We start from the raw sequence: 26,973 nt of genomic DNA, 5'->3' as shown, positions 1-26,973 counted from the left end.
GGCACCTCTCCCCAAGCCTGCACGACATCAAAGGCTCAGCAGATGCCTCATCTCTGCTGCCGCATCAGAGGCTTCAACCCCATCTGGCCTTCTTCTATCGGCCACCACATCACTCATAAATACGGGACCCTCATGAGCACTGTCGGGGCCCCTCAGAAAGGTTGATGCAATAATCAAACCCTTGGCCCCTGGGCCAATACGTGGCCAGGAGAGCAGGAGAAAGAACTGTGCCACCTTTCACATGGTGGTCAGTCCCTCGCCCATCTGCCGTTTGACCGCACCATGGTCCAATTTCCTGACAGGCCGAGTCACCTCACTACTGTTGATGGGATTTGGGGCTACCTGGGACCCTTAGCTGCTAGACCTTCTGCTGCCCACCTGCCAATCTGCCTGCTTCAATTGCTACCAATTATTTGCTGCTGTTCTGCCCAGGCACCTCATCTCATGCCCTTTCTCCCTCAGTGATCTCTGATGGGACTTGCACGCCTCACCAACTCCACCTCAGCAGGTTGCTCTAGTCTTCCCATATGACAAATCCTACTCTGACCCATTCTGATGTCCAGTCAACGAGTCCTGGGTCAGGCAGGATTATCCCTAAATCCCAGGGTTCTCCCAGGGCAATCATTTTGGGAGAGGAAATACATTGACTCTCTTCAAAAACTGACTAGTTAGAATATAGTAGAAGAAATTTGTGGTTCCCATCCTAGGACTTCCTTTTTTCCCCCAAGTCAACAAGTATACAGATTCATTCTCTCTTCTTTTTTTCTTTTTGAATAGTATCGTATATCTATTTTAGCCTCTTTTTTTCTTTTTAAATTTTGAGTTCCAAAATTTTTCTCCCTCCTACCCCACCAAGAAGGCAAAATAATGTGATATGATACGATATGATGATACAATATAATGGATATCAATTATATGTGAAATCATGTAAAACACATTTCCATAGTGGTTGTATCACAAAAACAAAACAAAAAATAAAGAAAGCAAGAAAATTCGATTTTGCTTTGTGCTCGGAGTCCATCAGTTCTCTCTATAAGATGGAGAGCATTTTTTTGATCATGGATCCTTTGGAATTGTCTTAGATCATTGTATTGATCAGAGTATCCAAGTCTTTCACAGTTGATCATCACTGGGGGCAGCTAGGTGGCCCAGTGGATAAAGCACCGGCCCTGAATTCAGTACGACCTGAGTTCAAATCCGGCCTCAGACACTTGACACATACTAGCTGTGTGACCCTGGGCAAGTCACTTAACCCTCATTGCCCCGCAAAAACAAACAAAAACCAACAGTTGATCATCATTACAATATTGCTGTTACTATGCATAATAATCTCCCACTTTTCACTTCACCTCTCATCAGTTCATACAGGTCTTACAATGTTGTTGTTGTTGTTTTTTCTGAAACTACACCCCTCATCATTTTTTTTCTTTTTTTCTTTTTTTTTGCAGGGCAATGGGGGTTAAGTGACTTGCCCAGGGTCACACAGCTAGTCAGTGTCAAGTGTCTGAGGCCAGACTTGAACTCAGGTACTCCTGAATCCAGGGCCGGTGCTTTATCCACTGCGCCACCTAGCTGCCCCCCCCCATCATTTCTTAAAGTACAGTAGTGCTCCAAAACAATCAGATGCCACAACTTGTGCAGCCATTCCCCAATTAATAGTCATCCCCTTAATTTCCAAATTTTTGCCACCAAAAAAGTTGCTATAAATATTTTTGTACATGTAGGTCCTTTTCTTTTTTATTTGTTCTCTTTGAGGTACAGAACTAGTAATGGTATTGTTGGGAGATACTGTTTTATACTCTTTTGGGCATAGTTCCAAATTGTTCTCCAGAATTGTTGGACCAGTTTACTACTCCATCAACGATTCTTTAGGATACCTATTTTTCCCTCATCTTCACCAACATTTGTCATTTCTGATAGGTATAAAGTGGTATCTCAGAGTTCTTTTAATTTGTATTTATCTAATAAGTAATTATTTAGAGCATTTTTTCATGTGACTACAGATAGATTTGGTTTCTTCTTCTGAAAACTTCCTATTCATATCCTTTGACAATTTATAAATTGCAGAATGGCTCTTATTTTTATAAATTTAACTCTATATACTTGAGAAATGAGGACTTTATCAGAGAAGCTTGCTATAAATTTTTTATATTAATTCTATATATTTTTATATTTCATATAATTATATTTTAGTAAAATATAATTTCCTTAATTATTCCTTTTAATTAGGTCCTTTTTTGCTATTGCTTTGTCTGAAATCATGATTGCTACCCCTGCCTTTTTTTTAGTGTAGCTGAAGCATATTATATTCTGCTCCAGTGCCTTATTTTAACTCTGTGTATGCATCCTTCTGTTTTAAGTGTGACTCTTGTAAATAACATATTTTGGGGTTCTGGTTTCTAATCCATTCCACTATCCATTTCCATTTTAAGAAATAAGGTCATCCCATTTACATTCACAGTTATGATTACTATGTATTTCCCTCCGTCCTATTTCCTTCTCTTTCTTCTTTTCTCTCTTTCTCTTTATCCTGTCCCTCCTCAAAAGACTGTTTTGATTCTGATCCCTGCATCCCTTAATCCACCCTCCATTTTATCATATACATACACACACCCCTCTCCATCCCTTATCGTCTTCCCCTTTCACTGCTGGGCAAGACAGATTTCTATAACAAACAGACTTTGTATACCTTATTCCCTCTTTGAACCAATTCCAATGAGAGTTAGGTTCAAGGATTCCATGCCATTCCCTTCACTTTCCCCTTCACTATAAAAGCTCTTCCTTGTACACCACTTTTATGCAAGAAAATTTTCCATTCTACCTCTTCTTCTTTCTCCCAGTGTAATCCTCTTTTCACACACTTTTTTTGAGATCATTCCAACATAACCAGATCACAACCATGCCTTCCATCTACATTGATGCCTTCTAACTTATGTAATAATCAAAATTCTTAGGAATAAAATGTATCCTCTTGTCATATAGAAATGTAAACAGTGTGAGTATATTAAGTCCCTTATGATTTCTCTTTCATATTTACTTACTTATGCTTCTCTTGAGTTTTTTGTTTGAATGTCAAATTTTCTATGTGGCTCTGTTTTTTTTTCATCAAGAATGCTTGAAAGTCCCCTTATTCAATTTGGAGGGTGGAGCCAAGATGGTGGAGGAAAGACATTAAATGCAAGAGCTCCTGATGCAATTACCCCCAAAATAGCAACAAAAGAACCCCTGGAGCAGAAAAACCCACAAAAATATGGGCTGAGATTATTTTCCAGTCATAGACAGGTTAAAGGGTGCTGTTCTGGGCTGCTGGTACAGTTCAACCCCACAATTGTGCCAACAGAGACCCCAGGCATGCCACACTAGAGGAATTAACCCCCAAGCCTCTGAATCAGCTACAGCACCAGTGTCTTCTGGAACTGAGCTTGCTGTTGGGTGAGAAGGCTGAACAGCTGGCCAGGGTGGTGTGTTAGTGAGACCTAGGGAGGAATTTGGCTGTCCCACCCCATCAGGGAACCAGGAAGAAATCCTGGGCAACAGGAGGCCCAGGTGGGAGAGGGCACAGTTTCATCAAAACTAAAAACCACAGCACAGAAAGCTTTGCTGGTTGATTAATTAGTAAGTTGGCTTGAGGTTATCTTCAGACCAGAAAATAGGCCAGGTAAGAGAAAAACCTACCCTCTCTTAAACCGAAACACCCTCTGAAGGCACCCTCTGAAGCTTGGGACAGTGTAGCCCCAGTGGGGAGTTAAAAGTCAAGTAAAAGACCACAAGATGAGCAAGCAAAGAAAGTTGATAACTATAGAAAGTTTCTTCAGTGACAAGGAAGATCAAGGTGCACCCCCAGAAGAGGATAACAACCTCAGGGGACCTACATACAAAGCTTCCAAGAAAAATATGAATTGGTCTCTGGCCATGGAAGTACTCAAAAGGGACTTTGAAGAGAAAGTAGAAGAGATAGAAGGAAGATTTAGAGAGAGAGGGAGGAAAGAATGGAAAGGGAAATGAGAGCAATGGAGGATAAGTCATGAGAAAAAAGTCAAGAGCTTGAAAAGTCAAATGGAAAAGGAGATAAAAAAGCTGTCTGAAGAAAATAATTGCCTAAGAATTAGGATCAAACAAATGGAAGCTAGTGACTTTATGAGAAACCAAGACAGAGTAAAGCAAATCCAATTGAATGAAAAAATAGAGGGCAATGTGAAATATCTCCTTGGAAAAACAGCTGACCTGGAAAATAAATCCAGGAGAGATAATTTGAAGATCATTGGACCACTTGAAAACCAGAACCAAAATAAGAGCCTAGGGGGGTAGCTATGTGGCATAGTGGATAAAGCACCAGCCCTGGATTCAGGAGGACCTGAGTTCAAATCCAGCCTCAGACACTTAACACTTACTAGCTGTGTGACCCTGGGCAAGTCACTTAACCCTCATTGCCCTGCAAAAATAAAATAAAATAAATAAATAACATAACATAACATAAGAGCCTAGACATAATCTTCCAAGAGATTGTAAGGGAAAATTAACCGGATATTCTAGAAGCAGAAGGCAAAATAGAAATTGAAAGCATCCACGGATCACCTCCAGAAAGAGATCCTAAAAGGAAAACCTCCAGTGATATTATAGCTAAATTCCAGAGATCCCAGGTCAAGGAGAAAATATTCCAAGCAGCTAGAAAAAAGGAATTTAAATACTGTAGAGATCCAATAAGGATAAAACAAGATCTAGCAACATCTACATTAAAGGACCGGAGGGCATGGAATATGATTTTAGAGGACAAAGGAACTGGGACTTCAGCCAAGAATCATGTACCCAGCAAAACTGATTATAATATTTCAGAGTAAAAAATGGATTTCAATGAAAAAGAGGACTTTCAGGCATTTCTGATGAAAAAAAAATGTGAACTGAATAGAAAATTTGACTTTCAAATACAAGAACCTAGAGAAGCATAAAAAGGTAGACAGGAAAAAGAAATAATGAGGGACATTAAAAGGTTAAACTGTTTACATTCTTACATGAGAAGACAATACTTCCAACTCATAAGAACTTTCTCAGTAAGGAATATACAGAGGACACAGGACTGAACTGAATATGAAGGGATGATATCTGTAAAGCATTTATTTTTTGTGTATCATCGTCATTTGTGGGGCAAACAGGGTGGGGTGTCTTATGTCTGGGGCCATATTTGGGCTCTGGGCTTCCTGGGTCCAGGGCTGGTGCTTTGTCCACTGTGCCACCTAGCTAACCCATGATGACATCTTTTTTGTTTTGTTTTGTTTTGTTTTTTGTTTTTTCGTGAGGCAATTGGGGTTAAGTGACTTGCCTAGGTTCACACAGCTAGTAAGTGTTAAGTGTCTGAGACCAGATTTGAATTCAGGTCCTCCTGACTTCAGAGCTGGTGCTCTATCCACTGCGCCATCTAGCTGCCCCCCATGATGACATCTTTAAGATATGCTGGAGGGGTAGGATGAATAGACTGGGGGAGGGGGAAGGGGAGATATGAACTGGGGAGAGGTAGCTCACATGAAGGAAACAAGAAAAAAGCTTATGGTGGGAAGAGGAAGAGGGGGAAGGAATAAGGCAGTGAGTGAACCTTACTATCATCAGAATTGGCTCAAAGAGGGAATAACATACATACTCAAATGGGTATAGTAATATATTTTTGCCCTGTGGAAAAGTGGGTAGGGAAAGAGATAAGGGTGGGGGTGGGAGAAGAGGGGAAGGAGGGAAGGGAATTTTGGGGGAGGTAGCTGTAGAAAGCAAAACACTTTCAAGGAAGGTGAAGATGTTCTGCATAATAGTACATGTATGATATATATTGAATTGATTGATTTCATAGGGAGATTTGAGGAGGGAGAGAGGAAGAAAAATTTAAGAAAACAGAATTAGCTCAAAGACCTTAACCTCATCTGAGTGGGCTCAAGGAGGGAATAACATACACACCCAACTGGGAGGAGTAATCTATTTAACCCTATAGAAAAGTAGGAGGGGAAGAGGATAAGGAGGGAAGGGTGAATGAAGGTAGGATAGAGTGGTGGGAGGGGGCAGTCGGTAGCAAAACACTTCTGAGGAGGAATAGGGCAAAATAAGATAGAAAATAGAGTAAATAATATTGGAAGGGAATAGGGTGGAGGGAAATAGTTATGATGATTGACTACAATGGCAAAACATATGGTACCTACTCTACTGGGCTATTGTGAAGAAAATTCTTTGGCATGTTTAAGGTACTATATAAAAGTTATGATGAACAGGATGCTATCAGAAAAACTTGGAAAGACCCACATGAACTGAGGCAGAGAGAAATGTACTGTATACAGAATAGCAGCAATAGTGTAAGATGATCTACTGGGAAGCACATGGTTATTTTTGGCAAGGCAATGATCCAATATAACTCTGAAGGATTTACGAAAATTGCAATACACCTACAGAGAAAGAACTCATGGTATCTGAAAACAGACTGAAACACCTTTTTTTTTTTTTTGACAACTCCTTAATCTGGTCTTGTTTTTGTCTGTTTTCTCTCACAACCTAGCTAACGTAGAGATCTTTTCCATGACTACTCATGTATAACTTATATTGAGTTGCTTGAGTTCTTGGAGTTGGGGTGGGAAGGGAGGGAGGAAGAGAAGTTGGAACACAACGTTTTAAAAAATTGATGTCAAAATTTGCTTTTACATGTAATTTGGCAAATAAAATTCTAAACAGAAAAAAAGTCCCCTGTTTCATTAGATATCTATATTTCCCCTGAAGGATCATACTCAGTTTTGTTGGTTAGGCTATTCTTAATTGTCTTAGCCCCTTTGCCTTCTGGAATATTATATCCCAAACCTTCCACTCCCTTAATATGGGAGGTGCTAAATCTTATGTGATGCTGATTGTGGCTCCATGATATTTTAATTGTTTCTTAGTGGCTACTTGCAATATTTTTTCCTTGACTTGGGTGGTCTGAAATTTTACTATAAATATTTCTGGGAGTTTTCATTTTGGGATATCTTTCAGGAAGTAATTGGTGGATTCTTTCAACTTCTATTTTCTCTGGCTCTTAGATATTGGGGCTGTTTTCCTTAATAATTTCTTGAAATATGATGCTTAGGCCCTTTTTTGTTATGGTTTTCAGTTAGTTCAATAACTCTTTTATTTTTTGTGAGGCAGTTGGGGTTAAGTGACTTGCCCAGGGTCACACAGCTAGTAAGTGTTAAGTGTCTGAGGCCGGATTTGAACTCAGGTCCCCCTGACTCCAGGGCCAATGCTCTATCTACTGCGCCACCTAGCTGCCTCCTAGTTCAATAACTCTTAAATGATCTTTTTGATCTATTTTCCAGTTCAATTGTTTTTCCAATGAGTTATTTCACATTTTTTTTTACTTTTTTCATTCTTTTGGCCTTGTTTTATTGTTTCTTAATGTCTTATAGAATCATTACCTTCCACTTGTCCAATTTTAATTTTTAAGGCATTGTTTCCTTCAGTAAGCTTTTGTACCCCTTCCCTCCTCAACGTGGCCTATTATGCTTTTTAAGGGGGTTTTCCCCCTTAAACCCCTTTAAGGAGGTTTTCCTTCAGTGAATTTTTATGCCTTTTTTACCATTAGGTCAATTCTGTTTTTAAGGCATTATTTTCTTCAGTGTTTTTCTACCTCTTTTACCCAGCTGTTAATTCTCTTTCCATAATTTTCTTGCATCACTCATTTCTTTGCCCAGGTTTTACTCTACCATTCTTATTTCTTTCTTTACTCTTCCAAGAATTCTTTCTGGTATTGGGCCCAATTAGCATTTTTCTTTGAGGCTTTGTTTGTAGCTGTTCTCATGTTGTTGTCTTCTTCCGAATTTGTGTCTCAGTGTTTTCTTCCACCTAAGTAGGTTTTTATGATCAAGTCCTTCTTTTGTTATTTGCCCATTTTTTCAGTCTATTTCTTGGCTTTGAAATTTATGTTGAAATTGGGCTCTTCTCACCTGGATGTGGACAAGTACTATGCCAAGGTACAAACTTTTTTGTACTATTGTTTTCAGAGCTAGTTCTGAGAGTTCTGCAAGTTTTTGGTTCTTTCAAGATGGTGTAATCCAGGAAGGGGTGTGGTCACTGCTCTCCTGGTCCGTGCTCTTGTCTTTATCATGGAAGAGGCCCTACTCCCCTGCAGCCACTAGGGCTAGTGCTCCTATTGACCCTAAAGCCATGACCAGGGCCCCTGCTCCCTTGTGATCAATCACAAGTGTTCCTGTCCTGGAGATCCAGAAATGCTTATGGGCAATAGGGTTGCCAATCAATATCAGCTACACCCAGTTTCAGCAAAGGTTTGTTCCCCTGTAATCTCTTTCTGACCAATCATCCAACCCTCTTTCCATCTCTGGGCTAAGAGCTCCTAAAGTTGCTGCCTATGTTGTGATTACTCCAAGGCCCATCACTAGTGCTTCTTCAATGCTCTAGGCTGCTTCCAGTGTCACAAACCTCTCCTGCCTACCTCCTAAGCTGTCTTATGCTGAAAAAATATCTCACCCTGACCTTATGATGGTTCTACTGTTGCAAAAATGATATGAGGAGTTATTTTAAAGTTGTTTGGAGGGTAATGTTGGGAGAGTTCAGCTGGGTTGCTGCCTCCCTTCCACCATCTTAGTTTTGCTGCAGCCCCCTTCAGTCCTCCCCTCATGCTTTCTTTGTATTCTCAGTTCTTGTAAGTCTGGCAGTCAACTTATGTCTAGCGCCTGGCACATAGCAAGCTCTAGCTATATGGTTGTTGACCAACTGACTGGCATACTTGTGATACTGATGCTTTTCAATTTGTAAAGTGTTTTCTATATGAGATCTCATTTGTTTTTTACAAGAATACTGAGACCTACCCCCCCCCATTTTACAGATGAAGAAATTAAGACTTAGAGAGATGAAGGAGTTTATCCAGGGTCATCCTAACTGCCAGAGACAAGGTCAAAACCAGGCTTTTTCCCCCTGAATCTAAGTCCAATGCTTCACCCACTAGACCAGGCTGCCTGACAGGGGACAGAAGAAGTTATCACAGCAACTCAGGGTATATGAGAGAAAAGGGTACTCAAGGTCACGAGCAAGAATTGAAGTGGATCAGAGGCCTATCATTGACTTCTTATTCACTTCCTCCCTGACTACCTCATCAGCTGAGATCTTCCCTCCCTTCTCTTGTCTCTGCATGAACTTATTTCTTCCTAACCCATCTTCTTGTCATCAAACAGTTCTCCAATACTCCAGTACCCCAACGGCTCTGTGATCTCATCAGTGTGGACTTGCTCTCCCAAGTCATCCATGCCGGCCCATCCTGGGTAACTCTCATCCATGTTCCCTCATGTATTCATTAGGCCATTCTCACATCTTCACACTATGGGATCCATAGAGCAAAGTTGTTCCTAATTGCTTCTCTCTCTGCTCATTCCTCTGATGGCCCGCTTCATTCACCACACTTCTTTTGCATGATTCCTCATGTTGTTGCTGCTTGCCCTCACCCATCACTCTATTGCCCTTTGAGTGATACTCCCCTTCAGTTCTTTGGAGACAGTCAAGTTCCATGACTCATCGAAATGAAATATCCCTGGAAGAATATTGCTGATCAAAAAAATTCAGGCCTACAGCTGAGCTACTCCTGATTCTTAGCATAGATAGGGGTGGGTGGGTAGAGACAATGAGAATTGAACACTCTATATAAGAGACCTTTCTGATGTTTTGATTTTGTTGACCCTTTTTTTGCCTCCTTCTTTGTAGGGGGGGATGGCTCTTCAGAATGGTGAAGAGGGAAGGACTGAGTTAGAAATGAGGGTTTTATAAAGACAAAGTATAACAATACATTTTATTTTGCAGAAAAAAAATCCCTTTCTTAACAGAGCAACAACACATTAAATATGAATAATGAGGCATATTTTGTGGCCAAGATCACAGAGTGAGACATGCTTGTCTATGCAGGGGAACAGGATGGTACATGTCCCTCTCCTGTTCCGTTGGCAACTGAAACTGTACCAAGGACACTCACTGTGAGAATACAGAGTAATATTTCCTTCTACTACCTTTATTTTACTACTAAGAGTTGGTTTTTAAAAAATATACGTATATGGGGGCAGCTAGGTGGCGCGGTGGGTAGAGCACCAGCCCTGGAGTCAGGAGTACCTGAGTTCAAATCCGGCCTCAGACACTTAACACTTACTAGCTGTGTGACCCTGGGCAAGTCACTTAACCCCAATTGCCTCACTAAAAAAAATGTATATGTATAAATAAATATTTATATAGACATAGATATATAGATATGTGCATTAATCCATAGAACATGCAATATAAAAGAAAAAGAACAAAAGGGCAACTTGCCCCAAGATCATATCTATCTGAATCACCTCAAAAAAGATGAGAATTTTCACAGTCATCATGGTAATAATAATACCACCTAGCACGATGTGACCTAGCACCGGGAATCATACATAAGAATCTTGTTATCTTGCATGGACTAACAGATGACAAATCCCTCTACTACAAATAGGGATTTCAAAATAGTCTAGAGAGAATGCAAGTGATACACTGAACAGCCATCAAACCAGACTAAAGTGTTAGCCCAGACCAAACTGTTCCCCACAACTGACTTGAAAAATGTCAGCGCAAGTATTTAAATAGATACCACTATACCAAATGTCTGTCATCTCCAAGCTACTGGTAACAAAAAGCTTTCAAGGTATCCCCTGAGAAGATTAAAGTCCCAGGGGAGCAGGATGAGGTACAAATTGTCCTTGTCCTTTTATCTGCTACTGGAGTTTTGCTAAGAATGCCTACAGGAGATGAAAATACATCCAAACACTCTTATTAAATTTTTTAAAAATCAGTTCTTTTATCCACTTATGAAATAGTCTGCAGTTCCTTAAATGTTTTTTTTTTTAATATTAACTTGTCCCAGGAAAATGTCTATCTGAATTCCATCAAACAGGAGAACAGTTTTTCTGTAATTATGATTAAAATATGTATGTGACTGATCTGTGATTTCACCAGTATGTGGGACTCCAAGTGTGGTGTCTCCCTTCACCTACAAGGATGTAGATTGCATCCCTTCTGTTAATTATCAGAAATCTAAGTGCTTTATACATAGTAAACACTCGATAATGCTTTTTTAATTCATTCATTCATCTGAGGCATATTAAGGTTAAGAGAATTGCCCAGAGTCACACAATAAGTGCCAGAGACAGGATTTGAACACAAATCTTCCTGACTTCCAGATCAGTGTTCATCTGTGTCCATTATGCCCAGCTGCCTGTACCAGATCAATAAATGAAAAAAATCCATTTTTAAAAGCAGGTTCAGAGAATCAGAATTCTAGAGCTGGATGGGAACTTTAAGGCTAGCCATTCTCATTTTAGAAATGAAGAAACCAAGTCCCCGAGTGGTTGCCCAAGGTCACCTGGAGAAATGAGGAAGGACTGGCACAAAATTAACAGTTTGGTTTCACAAGTTGGCTGCCTCACTTTGGTTTAACCAGTCCTAGAAACTGCCCTGAAAGTGTGGGCAGTCATCTATTATGCAAGCTAAAACAAACCTACACTTGACTTTCTCTAGTTTTTGTTTTCTGGAAAGTCATTCAAAGGCTGATTGATTTTCCTCCACCCTCCTTGCACTCCCTGGGCAGGGATTAAGTGGCATATTGCCTATACTAATAAATTGTAAAGGGCTGTTAAATTGGTGATCTCGATCATTTGTCCGGGTCTCCCTGACTGCAAAACTCATCTCCAAAGCCTGATTCCTCCAGGGACACAGTGCTCCTCCCTATCCCCTTTCCAACTGCAGGCAGGATCCCCTGGTAGGCTCAGGGCTGGAGCTTCTTTATTCCCACTCTGGAGATGGACTGGCAGAATCTATTGGATTTGAAGCCTATAAACCCGGGCAGGGGAGTGATTTCCTTTTAACTTCTTGTATTTCCTTTTCTTCTAGTTCTTGGATCTGACTATTAGCTATTGTGCAAATGGAATGAACTGGAGAGGTTTCATCCAGAAGAGGGAGGAAATAAGGAAATGAGCATTTATTATGTACCAGGCACTGTACAAATTATCATCTCCTTGGATCTTCACAACAATCCTGCAAGGTAGGTGCTATTATTATTCCCATTTTATCTTTGAGGAAATTGAGGCAAATAGAGGTTAAGTGACTTGGCCAAGGTCACATATCTAGGAAGGATCTGAGGCTGGATTTGAACTCAGGTCTTCCTGACTCCAAGCCCAGGGCTCTTTCTTTTTTTCTTTCTTTTTGGTGAGGCAATTGGGGTTAAGTGACTTGCCCAGGGTCACACAGCTAATAAGTGTTAAGTGTCTGAGGCTTGATTTGAACTCAGGTCCTCCTGAATCCAGGGCTGGTGCTAAGGCTCTTTTTAATGTACCACCTAACAGCCCCTGATAGTCACTAGGGACAATGAAGGGAGACACGCACATGGACTGACAACCTATCCATGACATTGCATTTCTTTTGATTTAAGAGAAAAACAACAAAGAAAAACAAATCACCAACGCAATCACCTCCAAAATGGACTCCATAGAGAGTGGCATGTTTTTGTCACTCACAAGGACAGTTGCATGCTTTTAATGCGTGCATTACCAAAAGTCAGCAAGGAAAATGCCTTCACTTACAGGGTAGGGATTTAGAGAGAATTGTGCCAAAGGGTTCAAGCTGGCTACAACTCTGCAATGCCAATCCAGAGCCAAGGAGATTCTTTGGACCCCCTGTCCCCTTTTCTATTCTCACTATAGTAGTAGAAGCAGTTGCACAAGACTGAGAATATCTTGTCTTTTTTTCTTTGTTTCCTGGGTTGCTTCAGCCAGAGAATTTCTCATTGAGTGGCCAGTCTATTGATCATGAGTCTCTCCTCACTTAGCTAGGCTGGCCCTGAAAAAGGAGACTTTATTTGTTGCTGAGGTGGTACTTGATACTGTCATGCATAGAATCAACCAGCTCTTGCACTCAGAAATATAAGTAAGATGGGGACGATGCGTCTTTAGTGCCAAGGCAGGCAACATGGGAGGGAGCACCTACTTCCTCCCAGAGATATCTTCTAACTCACCCACATGCTCTTGGGTCTCTTCTATCCCTTGGTCTCTACTCCACAAGTTTTCATCACCATGAAGTCCCTCTCCCATCTGCTAGGGGTGGGCCACCTTCTTTCTCATCATAACCTTGCCTATCAAATTAATTTTCCCAGGCTGTCAGAATTTGTAATCAAATCTCTGTTTATTCTCCACTGGCAGATTGTCTTTTGGAGCCCAAGGTCATAAGATAAGGCATCACGGGGGACTTTGTGGACTCCAGTTTAGAGGCAGTTAGGAATCTATCATAGCAAGAGGCTTGGGTCTGTTCTTCGTACCTCTGGCTCAGTCTCAGGCACCATCGCCTTTTTTTCCCCAAATAACATCATCTATAATAAAAGAAAACTAAAATACTTGTGTCAGAATTCTCTCAGGTCCCAAGCAAAAAGGGAATAACTATAAGAATCATTCACCAAGGTTTCCACCATCACCACCACCACCACCACCCGTTCCAAAAAAAAAAAAAAAAAGAACAAAATTGAGTCTTGTAATCCATCAAGATTTCTGGGCAAACAATGATCAGACCCAAGGACTGGTGGGTCCTTCTAGAACTCCTAGAAGGCCTAAAGTCTAGTAATATTGATAGTCTTTCTGTGTATTAAATTTAAAAATACAAAGAAGTTACAGAAAAAAGACCAAGCTTTTTTCACTTTAGAGACATGATAAAGGAGAGGACAAGAGTTGGCTTCATTCCCTTACAGTCTGGTTACTGACTTCCTCACTCCATTTAAAACTGCTCTCTTCAAAGTTTCCAGTGATCCCTTAATGTTCAGTTCTAAAGGTCTCTTCTCAATCCTCATTCTTCTTGACCTCTCTGCATCATTTGACACAGCTAATCTCTGTATCCTCCTGGTTACTCTCTCTTTTCTGAGTTTTCTTTCTTTTTTGTTTTTCTTTTTCTGTGGGGCAATGAGGGTTAAGTGACTTGCCCAGGATCACACAGCTAGTAAGTGTCAAGTTTCTGAGGCCAGATTTAAACTCAGGTCATCCTGAATCCAGGGCTGGTGCTTTATTCACCACTCCACCTAGCTGCCCCTTCTGAGTTTTCTTAACACTCCTCTCTTTCTTGGTCCTCCTACCTGTCTAACCAGTCCTTCTCTGTCTCCTTTTGCAGTCATTACTCATGTCCAACTGTGGATGGCTTTGTTCTCCCCTCCCTATATACTCACTTGGTAGTCTCATCAGCTCCTGTGAATTCAAATCATCATCATCTCTGTGCAGATAAATCTCAGTGTCTTTCTTGAGCTTCAGTCCCACTGCCTACTTTACATTTCCAACTGGGTGTCTTGTAGGCATCTTAAATTCAACATGTCCAAAACAGAAGCCATTGTCTTCCGCCCTCTCTAAAACCACCTCTCTTCTGCCTCCCCTATTTTTATTAAATATACAGTCATTCTTTCAGGCACCAAGTTCACAGCCTTAGAATTCTCCTCAACTCCTTACTCTCCTTTACCCCATGAATCTAATCATTGACTAAACCTTGCTGATTCTACCTCCACAACATCTATTCCTTTCTTTCCCTGTCCCCACACAGCTACCATTTTAGTTCAAGCCTTCAGGACTTCTTGCGTGGACTACTAGAACAGCCACATAGTTATCTCCCTATTTTAATTCTTTCCTCACATGAATTCATCCTCTATGAAGCCGCCAACATGATTTTCTTAGAGAATAGATCTTACCAAGTCACTCCTCTACATGTGATCAGAGCAGGTTCAACCTGACCCTTTCAGTAATTATAATAATGATAGCAGACACATAACAGTTTTTCAAGACATTTTACATGTGTTATCTCATCTTCTACTTGAATAAATTGCTATCTCTAAAAAGGGGAAATAGATAAAGGTAAAGCTATTGACTCTGATTATTGCCATTTCTTGAAGAAATTGACCATTCCAAAGCAATTGCTGCCAAAAATAGACCAAATGAACCCAGACATCACATTAGTTGATAAATACTTGATATCTTTACCAAGTACAGCTGTCAAGGTCCCAGAAATGTTACAGAGGAAGAGAATGAATGATCACTGCATGAAATGTCAAAAACCAGAGGAGAGAAAAATAAGCCTCAGAAAATCTTGGTGTGGGTGAAGCTAGGTGGCACAGTGGATAAAGCACCGGCCCTGGATTCAGGAGTACCTGAGTTCAAATCTGGCCTCAGATGCTTAATACTTACTAGCTGTGTGACTCTGGGCAAGTCACTTAACCCCCGTTGCCCCGTAAAAACAAAATAACAAAACAACAAGAAAATCTTGGTGTGATATTCAATTTAGCCAGATTATCCTAAAAGGTTTTATGAATGGAACTGCAAGGAGGTCAAAAAAAGAGAGAGATTATAACAGAAAACATTTTCCTGCATTTCTTTAGTGACTTGTTCTCATCATTTTGTAAAGTAAAATAACCAAATTTTGAATATAATACTTAAGTTTCTAATATGATGTAAGGAAGTAGAAATGGTTCTTAAGGTGAAATGTAAAAGTGTGATGTAATAAGACCATCACAGAACAGTTTTTAATTACATTTTTATTAATATTTGGTTTTATATCACCTAAATTTCCCCCTTGATATCCTCCAAAGAAAACCATCCTATTTATTAAAAATGTATATTTTAAAAGGAAAAAAGGAATGAGAGAAAAATCAAGAAAAGTGATCAAAATCAACATGAAAAATTAAAATTAAAACAAAAAAAAACACAAAAAGAGAAAAACACCTATTTGTACAAAAATATTTATAGCAGTTCTTTTTGTGGTGGCTAAGAATTGGAAATCAAAGGAATGCCCATCAATTGGGGAATGACTAAACAAGCTGTGGTATATGATGGTGATGGAATATTATTGTGCTATAAGAAATGGCAAGCTGGGTGACTTCAGAAATGCCTGGAAGGATTTGCATGAACCAATGTATGGTGAAGTGAGCAGAACCAAAAGAACATTGTGCACAAAGACAGCAATATTGTTTGATGAAGAATTGTGAATGACTTAACTATTCTCAACAATACAATGATCCAACACAATCCCAAAGGACTGTTGATGAAACATACTATCCACCTCCAAAGAAAGAACTGATATTGATGGAATGGACTGAAGTGTGTTATTTTTCACTGTCTTTCATTTTTTATTCAAGTTTTCTTGTACAAAATGACTAATGTGGCAATGTTTTACAAAACTGTACATGTATAACCCATATCTGATTGCTTACCACCTCAGGGAAGGGGTAGGGGAGGGAGGGAAGGAGGGAACTCAAAACTAGAAATAAAAATGTTCATTACTTTTTTAAAAAAAGTCCACAATTCAAAAGTACTTATAATGAAAAATGCTATCTACCTCTAGAGAAAAGACTGATAAACTATGAATACAGATTGAAGCATATTTTCTGGATTTATTTTTCTTGCTTTTTTTGACAACATGGTTAATGTAAAATTATGTTTTGCATGACTTTATATTTAGAATGAGTATCATATTTCTTTACTTCTCAATGGATAGGGAAGGGGTGAGAGGAAGGAGATAATTTGACATTGAAAATTAAAATTAAAAAAAGAAAAGGGATTGAAATGCATTTTTACATGGAAAAGATATGGGGGTTTTATTAGAAAACAAGTTCATTCTGAGCCAAACTGCACTAAAGTTGTCACACACAAAAAGGTAAATGCTATGATGCATATGATAGATATACATATATAATTATACTTTATTTTAACATTCATTTTTTAAATTTTTTGCTTCTAAATTCTCTTCCTTCCTCCAGCCCCTCTGCTACCCATTGAGAAAGCAAACAATATGATATCAATTATGCATATGAAGTTATACAAAAACATATTTCTATATTAGCTATATTGCAAGAAAAATAAAGTGGGGAAAAGTATGCTTCAATATGCATTCAGAATCCATCAATTATTTTTGGAGGTGGATAACACTTTTCATCATGAGTCCTTTGGAATTGTCATGGATCATTGTATTGATTAGAGTAGCTAAGTCTTTCACAGTTGATCATTGTTATGATATTGCTGTTACTGTGTTTAATGTGTCTGCTCATTTCATTTGCATTAGTTTCTCTAGGCCTTCCAAGGTATTTCTGAAAACATCCCCCTCATCATTTCTTTTGTGTGTGTGTGTGTGTGTGTGTGTGTGTGTGTGTGTGTGTGTGGCAATGAGGGTTAAGTGACTTGCCCAGGGTCACACAGCTAGTAAGTGTCAAGGGTCTGAGGCCAGATCTGAACTCAGGTCCTCCTGAATCCAGGGCCAGTGCTTTATCCACTGCACCACCTAGCTGCCCCCACCCCTCATCACTTCATATAGCAAAATAGCATTCCACCACAATCATGCCAGAACTTGTTCAGCCATTCCCCGAATTGATGGGCATCCCCTCCATTTCCAATTCTTTACCACCACAAAAAGAGCTGCTATAAATATTTTTACCTTTTCCTTTTTTTGGATCTCTTTGGAATACAGACCTAGTAATGGTATTGCAGGGTCAATGTATATGCACAATTTTATAATGCTTTGGATATTAAATTAAAATTAAATGAAAAGCTTTTTAATCTGAAAAACATTTTTTTTAAAAATCTGACCATATATGCATTGTTTTTAAGTATGCAGAGGAGAGTGTTTATGGAGGTGATACAGTTGTAAGGACATTGAGGTAGCAATTCTCAAGCTATTTGGAGAAGAAGGTGCTAGAGTCATGGAAAAAATCTTATTAATATCACTCAAAAATAGATGACAATATAAACAGCAATAATGACCAACTTATATGTTTATATTCTCTCCATATACTTTTTTGGAAAATATACCCATATATTGAGGACATCTTCAATGAGGCTATTAATGAGGAATAGATAATTTTTTTTTTTTTTTAGTGAGGCAATTGGGGTCAAGTGACTTGCCCAGGGTCACACAGCTAGTAAGTGTCAAGTGTCTGAGGTCGGATCTGAACCCAGGTACTCCTGACTCCAGGGCGGGTGCTCTATCCACTGCGCCACCTAGCTGCCCAATAAATTTCAACAAGAAATATTACTTGACAGGCCAGTTCTTTACAATCACACAATTGACTGAAAGAAGTAGAGAATGTATAATGTCTCTTGCTTGTTGAGAATGAAAAAAATAATAAAAGTATTTTATTCAAAGGAAAAACAGGATCATAAATCCTCTCTTCTAACAAAGTGTCTCTGATGTATATCTTAATATTTTATAAGATTCCTTGAATGATAATACAAATAATCTTGTTCAGTGACTCTGATCATTAATATCAGGCAAGACATCTAATAAGATGTACTCTCAATGAAGGTCTTTGCTACTGAAAAGGAAGTGATTTAACATAGAGTCCACATTGAAGGAGGATTCCCTACAGAATTCTACAGATTCTCCTCTTGGTAAGTGATTTTGCATCAAACTGAGACAGAACAATGCAGAACCTCTTGGAGGAGATCCATAACTACTTAATAGAATTTAATATAGCCATCCCAATAGAAATATCCAAGTAGATGAAGAATGCATCTAGACTATGATATATGGTGAGAATAACCCATAGAAATTGTTCTGTGTGTGTATGCATGTGTGTGTGTGTGCGTGTGTTTTGTGTGTGTGTGTGCATGTTGGACAGATCCATAATTAAATAAGAGAAGGAAAGTAGACTAGATTTTCTTTGGGAAATTTCAAACTGCTTTTAATGACCCCAAAGTTCTACCTAAAATAAAGAATTATCTTTTTAATACCAATACTCTATGACCTCTATTTTATGGATGTGAGTCATGATCACTATCTTTCCAAGGAATGAAAGATAAGCATCACAGAGAGGGTGATGGAGCACACCTAGATATTGTTGGGGTTTTGGTGAGGCGATGGGGTGACTTGCCCAGGGTCACACAGCTAGTAAGTGTCAAGTGTCTGAGGCCGGATTTGAACTCGGGTCCTCCTGACTCCAGGGCCGGTGCTCTATCCACTGCGCCACCTAGCTGCCCCTACACCTAGACATTGTAAGCAGCCTTCAACACATTATAAATAAGGAATGAATAAGGAGACAGAGATGACAGGATGCCCTTAAAGTAATGTATGATATATATATATATATATTTTAAATGACTTGATCGGGTAGTTAAAAGTGAGGGATAATTGGTGGACTGCTGTGCGCTCCACTGGTATTCTCATAATGTCAAGAGAAAGCAAGTAAGTCTTCCAGTATGTTGGGTGGGTCCCCTATGATGAACTTAAGGAAAAACATAATTAGTATCTCCCACAGTGTCAAGATTGAGTGGTTTCAATTGTTGGAGGAAAATCCAAAGTAGAATGAGATCATGAATCGTTGGAGCAATAATAGTAACTCCCATTTAATCATTTCTTTAAAGGTTTCAAAACATTTTCTTCACATAGACCCTCTGAAATAGGTTGTGCACGTTATTATTATAAAAAAGGAAACTGAGGTTTTGAGAGATTATGGGACTTGCCCTTGATGACACAGCTAGTAAGAATCTGATGCCAAATTCTAACGCAGGTCTCTTGAATCCAAGAGACCCATATTATTTCCTCTGCATGATGTTACCTCCCAATTTCCATGGAAACATTAAAGTATAATCTAATTATGGATGTGATTACTCTAATCATGAAGCATCACGAATCAGAGTGGATTAGACACTCCAGCTTCAAGATGCTATCTTGTACCCATCTACCAAGGGTGTCAACAGTCAAGTACTTGCTATCTGCCAGCTCCTAAGAAGAAGTGAGTCTCAAAACTCATCCCAAAGTACCATCATTTACTCTAAATCAGCCTTTGCTGCGGTTATTAAAGAATGCATGTTCTATGATTTGCACATATCTCTTACTTACAAGAAGTTACGGACCATGAATTTTCTTGTCCTAAAATAACCTACGTATCCCCTGATTCTAAGAAAGTCAGGCTAGTCCACACCAACAATATGTTTCCTTGATTAGCAAGGATTGGAGTCTTTTATTTGATATCTAAAATTCACGAAGCATTCACATGGGGTAAAAACCCCGGTTAGGATGTATTTTGTCAGTCTTTCCTTTTTCTGAGCCAGATGGTATCAAAAGACTTTGGAAACATAAAAGTGGCACTGTTAAATCACTCTCACCATCATTTTTTCCATTCCTAATTACCTTGTAACTGAATCGTTTCTGCTATTTACACTTCATTATCGGACCAATTAATGGAAGGAATAAATGTTTCTCGGTCCATCCTTGGTCAAGGGTCATGTTAGCCACTCTGCATCCAACACTTCTCATCAAATGGTAAAATTAAGACCACATTTTGGCTGCTTCCAGTTTTGTTTTTCAATTTCATATAATTTGTTTGGTGGTTCAGTCATTTCTGTTGCATCTGACTCCTCATGACCCCATTCGGAGTTTTCTTGGCAGAAATACTGGAGTTGTTTCCCATTTCCTTCTCCAGCTGATTTTACAGATGAGGAAACTGAGGCAAACAGGGTTAAATGACTTGCCAAGAAACAGTGTCTGAGGCTGGATTTGAACTCAGGTTCTCCTAACTCCAAGGCCAGCACTGTCCACTATGACATCACCTAGTTGCCTCATGTTGTTTTTATTACTTTCAAGATGTTTCCCATATTAAATACATTGTATCAAATGACATAGTGATTTTTGTAACTTATATTGTATACTAATGGATTGAGAGCTCCAGGGAGATTCTACAAGTTTGCAACTCCACCAGCAATGAATGAATGTGCCTATTTCTACACACTTCCATCAGCATAGGATTTAATGACTTTTAATTATTTGTGCCAATTTGATGGGTGTGAGGAGGACTGCAAAGAAACCTAGAGATGCCTTTATGAAGCAATGCAAAAAAAAGGAAAAAAAAGGAGAAAAGAAATAATGCAAAAACAAAAAATGAAGTACACACTAGTTGTGATCATAATGAGGAAACATGAATGAAAATGAATAGATGAAGTATCCTGATAGGGGAGATAGCTATGGAAAAAGTGTGATAATACTTTATCCATTGTAATAAATTAATGTAAATGAAAATAGTTACCAGGAAACATTTTTATGTTCAATGTTATTTATAATAAGTCATCGCCCGCTAAAGAAAATGTATAAGAAGATATCCCTACCCCATCCCTCCTTTGCAGAGCTGGAAGATTCACATGTATAGTACATTGCATGCATTTTCAGATTGTTTTTTCAATGTACTAATGGTGTTGTTTTTTTCCAATTTTATCCTCTTCTTTTTTTTTTCTTTTTAAAAACTATTATCTGTTTTATGGAATGGCTCCCAGGGAAAGGGGGGAGGACATGAGATACTTGGGAAAATGCTGATGATGTAAAAAACAAAAGATAGCAATAAAGTAAATTTTTAAAGAGAACCCAAATTCAGCAGTTATAGGGATATGCCATCTTCCCAGAAACGCTTACCTACCTCTGCAACATTCTACAAATAACTTCCAAAATCTTTAGCAGAAGGATTCATTTGTTCTTTTCATTCAATTCCTTAATCCACAGAGAGACTGTGCTTGCTTTTCAAAGATGTGACTATCAGCCAATCTATAAGCATTCATTAAGCACCCACTTTGCCATGATATTTTTAAAGCAAGTGCCTGGTATTTGAAGAGAGATTGTAAGGCATGGATTCATGAATGCAAGAGTAAGAGCTGATCTATCCACCTACTCTCACAGATGAAGAAATAATGTTCATGGAATTGCTAGGGAAGTGACTTGCCCAAGATCTCACAGGCATTTAATGATTGAGTTTGGAAACAAATCTAAACCTCCTAAAATCTAGTCTGAGTGTTTTTACATGAAATTGTATTTACTGGGCAAAGTCCAAGAGCAGGACCAATTGCTGTTCATTAGACTCTCCTATTGGTTCATTTCTATGACTTTAAACAAATAATTTTAGTTCTTCCTCTGTTTCTTCATCTGGAATTAGGGACACATTGATGGTGATTTGCATACCAGAAAGAATAAGAGAAACAAATGCTTTATGGAATCCTGTCAATTTTGAGTCATCACAAAAAAAAGGTAAGAAAATAACTATAGTAATCTGTTATATGATAAACCCAAAGATCAAAACTGTCGGAATAAAAACTCATTATTTGACAAAAATTGTTGGGAAAACTGGAAAACAATAAGTCAGAAACTAAATATAGAACAACATCTCACACCATATACCAAGATAAGGTCAAAATGGGTTCAAGATTTATACATAAAGGGTGATACCATAAGAAAATTAAGAGAGCATGGAGGGGCAGCTAGGTGCTGCAGTGGATAGAGCACCAGCCCTGGAGTCAGGAGGACCTGAGTTCAAATTTGGCCTCAGACACTTGACATTTACTAGCTGTGTGACCCTAGGCAAGTCACTTAACCCCAATTGCCTCACCAAGGGAAAAAAAGAGAGCATGGAATAATTTATCTTTTAGATTTATGGACAGGGGAAGAATTTAGAATCAAGAAAAGATATAGAGAGCATTGCAAAATGTAAAATAGATATTTATGATTATATAAAATTGAAAAGCTTTTGCATAAACAAAACCAATGCAACCAAGATTATAAGGAAAGAAGAAAACTGGGAAAGAATTTTTGAAACAAGTATCGCTGATAAAGGCCTAATTTCTCAAATACATGGAGAATAAAGCCAAATTTATAAGAATACAATTCATTTCCCAGTTGAGAAATGGTCAAAGGTTATGAATAGGCAGTTTTCAAACAAGGAAATCAAAGCTATCTATAGTCATATGAAGAAACGCTCTAAATCACTATTGATCAGATAAATGAAAATTAAAACAGTTCTGAGGTATCACCTCATACCTATCAGTGTGGCTAATATGACAAAAAAATATAATGTTGGACGTTGGAGATGTGGGGAAAACTGGGATACCAATGCACTGTTGGTGGACGTGTGAACTGATCCAACCATTCTGGAGAGCAATTTGGAACCATGCCCAAAAGGCTATAAAATTATGCATACCTTTTGACCCAGCAATACCACTACCAGGTATATATCCCAAAGAGATCATAAAAAAGGAAAAGAACCAACAACATGTACAAAAATATTTATAGCTGCTTTTTTGTGGTAAAAACAAAAGAATTGGAAATTGAGGGCATGCCCATCAGTTGGGGAATGGCTAAACAAGCTGTGGTATATTATTGTAATTGAATATTATTGTGCTATAAGAAATAGCAAGCAGGATGATTTCAGAAAGACCTAGAAAGATTTATATGAACTGATGTATTCTAAAGTGAACTGAACCAGGAGAATGTTTTACACAGTAACAGCAATATTGTTCAATGAAGAACTGTGAGTGACTTAGCTAATTTCAGCAATACAATGATTGAAGACAATCCCAAAATACTTAATGGCTAAGCATTCTATCTGCCTCCAAAGGGAGAACTGATATTGATTGAACACAGACTGAAGCACATGGTTTTTTACTTTCTTTCATTTTTTATCTTTTATTTTAATCTTCTTATAAAATGACTAATATATAAATGTTTTACATAATTGTACATCTGTAATCTCTTTCTGATTGTTTACCACTTCAGGGAGGGGAGAAGGGAAGGGAGGGATATCATTTGAAACTCAAAACTTTAAATAAAAATTTTAATTTTAAAAATAGATAAGAGCAGGTGGTCAACATCAAGTTGTGTCTGATGACGGCCACTAGAGAGAGGAAATCCAATAGTGGCTTCTATTTAAGTAAGGTTATATCATCCCACATATATGGAAAAGAAAAGCAGAGTAGCCAAGCTGACCTGGTGAATGCTAATGTTTGATAAAGATCCTTCTTGACTCCCCACTATCTCTATCACCCCATATCCAATCTTTTGTCAAGACCTGTTGATTTCACCTTCACAACTTCTCTCCAATATGTCTCTCCTGTGACACTGTCCCTATCCTGCTGCAGACTCTCAACACCTCATTCCTGCACTATTACAGTAGCTTGCTGGAGGGTCTGCCTACCTCATCTCTCCCTATTTCAACCCATCCTCCATTCAGGAACTTAAGTGATTTTCCCAAAGTGCAGGTCCTATCGAGTCACTTCTACCCCTCTCAATAACCTCCAGTGGCTTAACAAATGTTTATCAATTGATTGATTGACTGGATACAAACTTCAAACATGAATGCCTTCTAGCTCAAGCAAAGACTTCATGTTTTTTTCATGCAACATGTACTTGGTCTGACCTGAAATATCTCCCACCCATGCCTAATTGCAAGTTTCATCTTATTTCATTTTTTGAACATCCTACAGAGAAAAGACATTTCCCTCCTCCTTTTTAACTCTCATGCTAGGAACCAGAGGGGTTTCACTACAATAGAAAAAGGTAGACAGAATCCATCATTGATCTCTTATTACTTAAAACAGAGCCACAAATTTGCTCCACCCCATCCATCCCCTTGCTTTCAGCTCTCTCTTGTGCATTGTCTTTCCCCAATGGAATGTAAGTTTCTTAAGGGCAGGGACTATCTTTTGGCTTCTATTTCTATCCCCAGCAGAGCTCCTGGCACATAAGCACTTAATGCATGCCTATTTCCTTCCTTCCTTCCATAGAAGACAAGATAATAATTCAGAAACTTTCCTCTCTGCAGGATCTGAAATACGACCTCAGCTAAAACTGAACAATGATAACATTCCATCCCTGGCTGATTAATTACCTGTGACTAACAACACCTCTGGTTTCTTTGAATTCTATTCTAATTGTCCACCTTTGTCTCCCCATCCATGCTTTGGCAATGGATGCTCTTGAGTTGAATTGATACAATTATATCTGTAGCCTTTATATCTCTCTTATGAACCTGGAAGTTCACATTCCCAGAACTAGAACTGAAATAAACCAGGCTTCAGTCTGTCTCAGCCCAGCAGTGAAAACTGCTTTCTTTTACTCAGTGGAAATTTAAAAAAAAAAGAAAAAAGAAAAGAAAAGAAAGGGGAAAAAAGATCTAGAATATCCATCGGCATTTGCAATCAGATTTTTGAAATGACAGCATCAACATGCATAAAGGGAACTTTTTTTTGCAAAGTACTCAGAATTTGCATATTACATTTATCAAAAGAGATGTGTAAATGAGCTGCAGGGGAGTCTATTACAAAGCCTTTTGTAATTTATTCCTTGTACAATAAAAAGCTGATCAGATTTCACGTGTGTTTACTTTCAGAAAGATAACTGCCTATGTACTGATATTAACTGAAGAATACAAATGGGTGTCCAAAGGATGACTTTCTCTCCCTGTGACATTTTAAATTCCTAAATGGTCCTGGTTTTCACAAACCTGGTTCCTATAACTGAACAGCCATGAAGGTCCTATTGTCTCAGAGAAGGAAAGGCGCTGGTTATGTGAGCCTGAAGATACATACAGTACATGATGGGTGAGTCAGAACTTCCTCACTGCAGACCCAAAGTCAACAGAAAACCTTCAGAAAAAAAAAAAAGAACCAACTCCAGAAAATAAAGGGGACTATTATTCTTGCTTAGACATCACTAGGCAGCCAGTTACTAGGGTCTCTAGCAAACCATAGGAGTGATTTTATAAGTAGAGATGCCAATGTGCATGACATGTCAATTTCCATTGTCCATATGCCTCAAAGTTGTGAAAATGGGGCATGTGGGGGAAGGGAGAGACAAAAAAACCCAAGAGCTTCGTCTCACCTATAAAGGAATGCTCTCTAGTCTACCCATGCCCATCTGCTGTAATAAACCCATGTTTCCATTTCCTTTTTTTGTTCAGGAAGAGAAGGGGGCTTTCTCCCATCTCTTTGAGTCTCACCTCATATTTGCTGTTCATCTTTTCATTTGTCTTCATTCCCTGGCACATGTGAATGATGCATACCTTGGCTCTTTTCTGTGATGGGAACCAGTTGCTCTTCACAAAATCCATGACCATCACATGCTTTTTCAACTCCGTACTATAGGTCTTAATTTGGAACGTCTTCTCGGCCGCTGTTTCCACATAGCTGGAGGCATACCTCGCATGACAAGTTTGTGCAGAAATTCCAGAGTGCTGCATGATACTCAGAATCTTGTGACTCTGGCCGTGGAGCCGGAGCCGGGCACCGGAGCCAGAGAACAGAATTGCCTTTGTTCTCAGGTGGTGAGCAGAAGCCAGACCCAAAGAGAGCGTGCAAAATGTCCCCGGTAAAAACATCACCTGATGCTTCCAAGCCCCCGATCCTGTTGGGGACACCTTGGAATTGTGATACAGACAAAAATTTCTATGTGGAAACCTCACAAATGCTTTTTGAGGGTGGCAAGAGAGCCCCTTCTGGCTGCTTGTGCCCCCCTCCCCAAGCTGGCTGGAGCCCTGCTCTGCTGTCCATGGTTCCTGGATCAGGTAACCAACAGGCCTTCTTAGATTTCAAAGGATCGTTTCTCTTCCCAATTGTATTAATGTTTTGAAAGATGATTTTTTTCCCATTGCAAGGCAGTTTAATACATACTCAACACCCATTCCCTTAAATACAGATACATTTTTAAGAGTTTCCTGCATGGAAACCAGGGTTTGCCATTGTTGTTCTTTTAAAAAAATACAACTCTTTCTCAACAGGACTGGAAAGAATAAGTACAAGCTGCAAACAGGCACAATGAGTGTCTTCAGCCCTGGGAAAGATAAGATGCACATTCAGGCAAAGGGAAAAAGCATCACACAGAACTCCCTGCTCAGAAGAGAAGTTATTTCTGCAACTGAGCATTAGAAAAACAGCTTCCTTTGTTGGAGAGGACAGAAGGATGGTGAAGTAGCAAGGTCACTCAGCTTTGTGTCAGGAGACCTGGGTACTAGTGCTAGGTCTGGCTTATAGTCCTGGCTCTGCCACTTAACTATGTGACCTTAGGAAAGTCCAAACATCCCTGGGCTGCAGTTTATTCATCTACAAAATAGGGGAGGAGCTTGAAATAGATGATCTCTGAGGCTTTCTAGGTCTATACCTATGACCTTGTGATTGTCCTGACATGAATCATTTGATTGTG

At 39.0% G+C, this 26,973-nt stretch overlaps 1 protein-coding gene across 3 annotated transcripts in view; it reads right to left on the bottom strand.

The window, feature by feature from the left end:
* C2H10orf90 (chromosome 2 C10orf90 homolog) overlaps positions 1-26,016 on the bottom strand; it is a 251,954-nt gene extending 225,938 nt beyond the window's left edge. Inside the window, exon 1 of one of the 3 annotated variants that reach the window (XM_043986524.1) lies at positions 25,775-26,016. In XM_043986524.1, coding sequence (XP_043842459.1) covers positions 25,775-26,014 — 240 coding nt within the window. In that variant the 5' untranslated portion in view covers positions 26,015-26,016. The remainder of the gene's footprint in view (positions 1-25,774) is intronic. The other 2 variants (XM_043986525.1, XM_043986527.1) reach the window with 2 other exon arrangements.
* Positions 26,017-26,973: the final 957 nt, after the last annotated feature.

Source organism: Dromiciops gliroides, chromosome 2, assembly GCF_019393635.1.
Source record: "Dromiciops gliroides isolate mDroGli1 chromosome 2, mDroGli1.pri, whole genome shotgun sequence".
Taxonomy (NCBI): domain Eukaryota; kingdom Metazoa; phylum Chordata; class Mammalia; order Microbiotheria; family Microbiotheriidae; genus Dromiciops; species Dromiciops gliroides.
The sequence above is the reverse complement of the archived record's forward strand: the minus strand, read 5'-3'. Positions and strand labels throughout refer to the sequence as shown.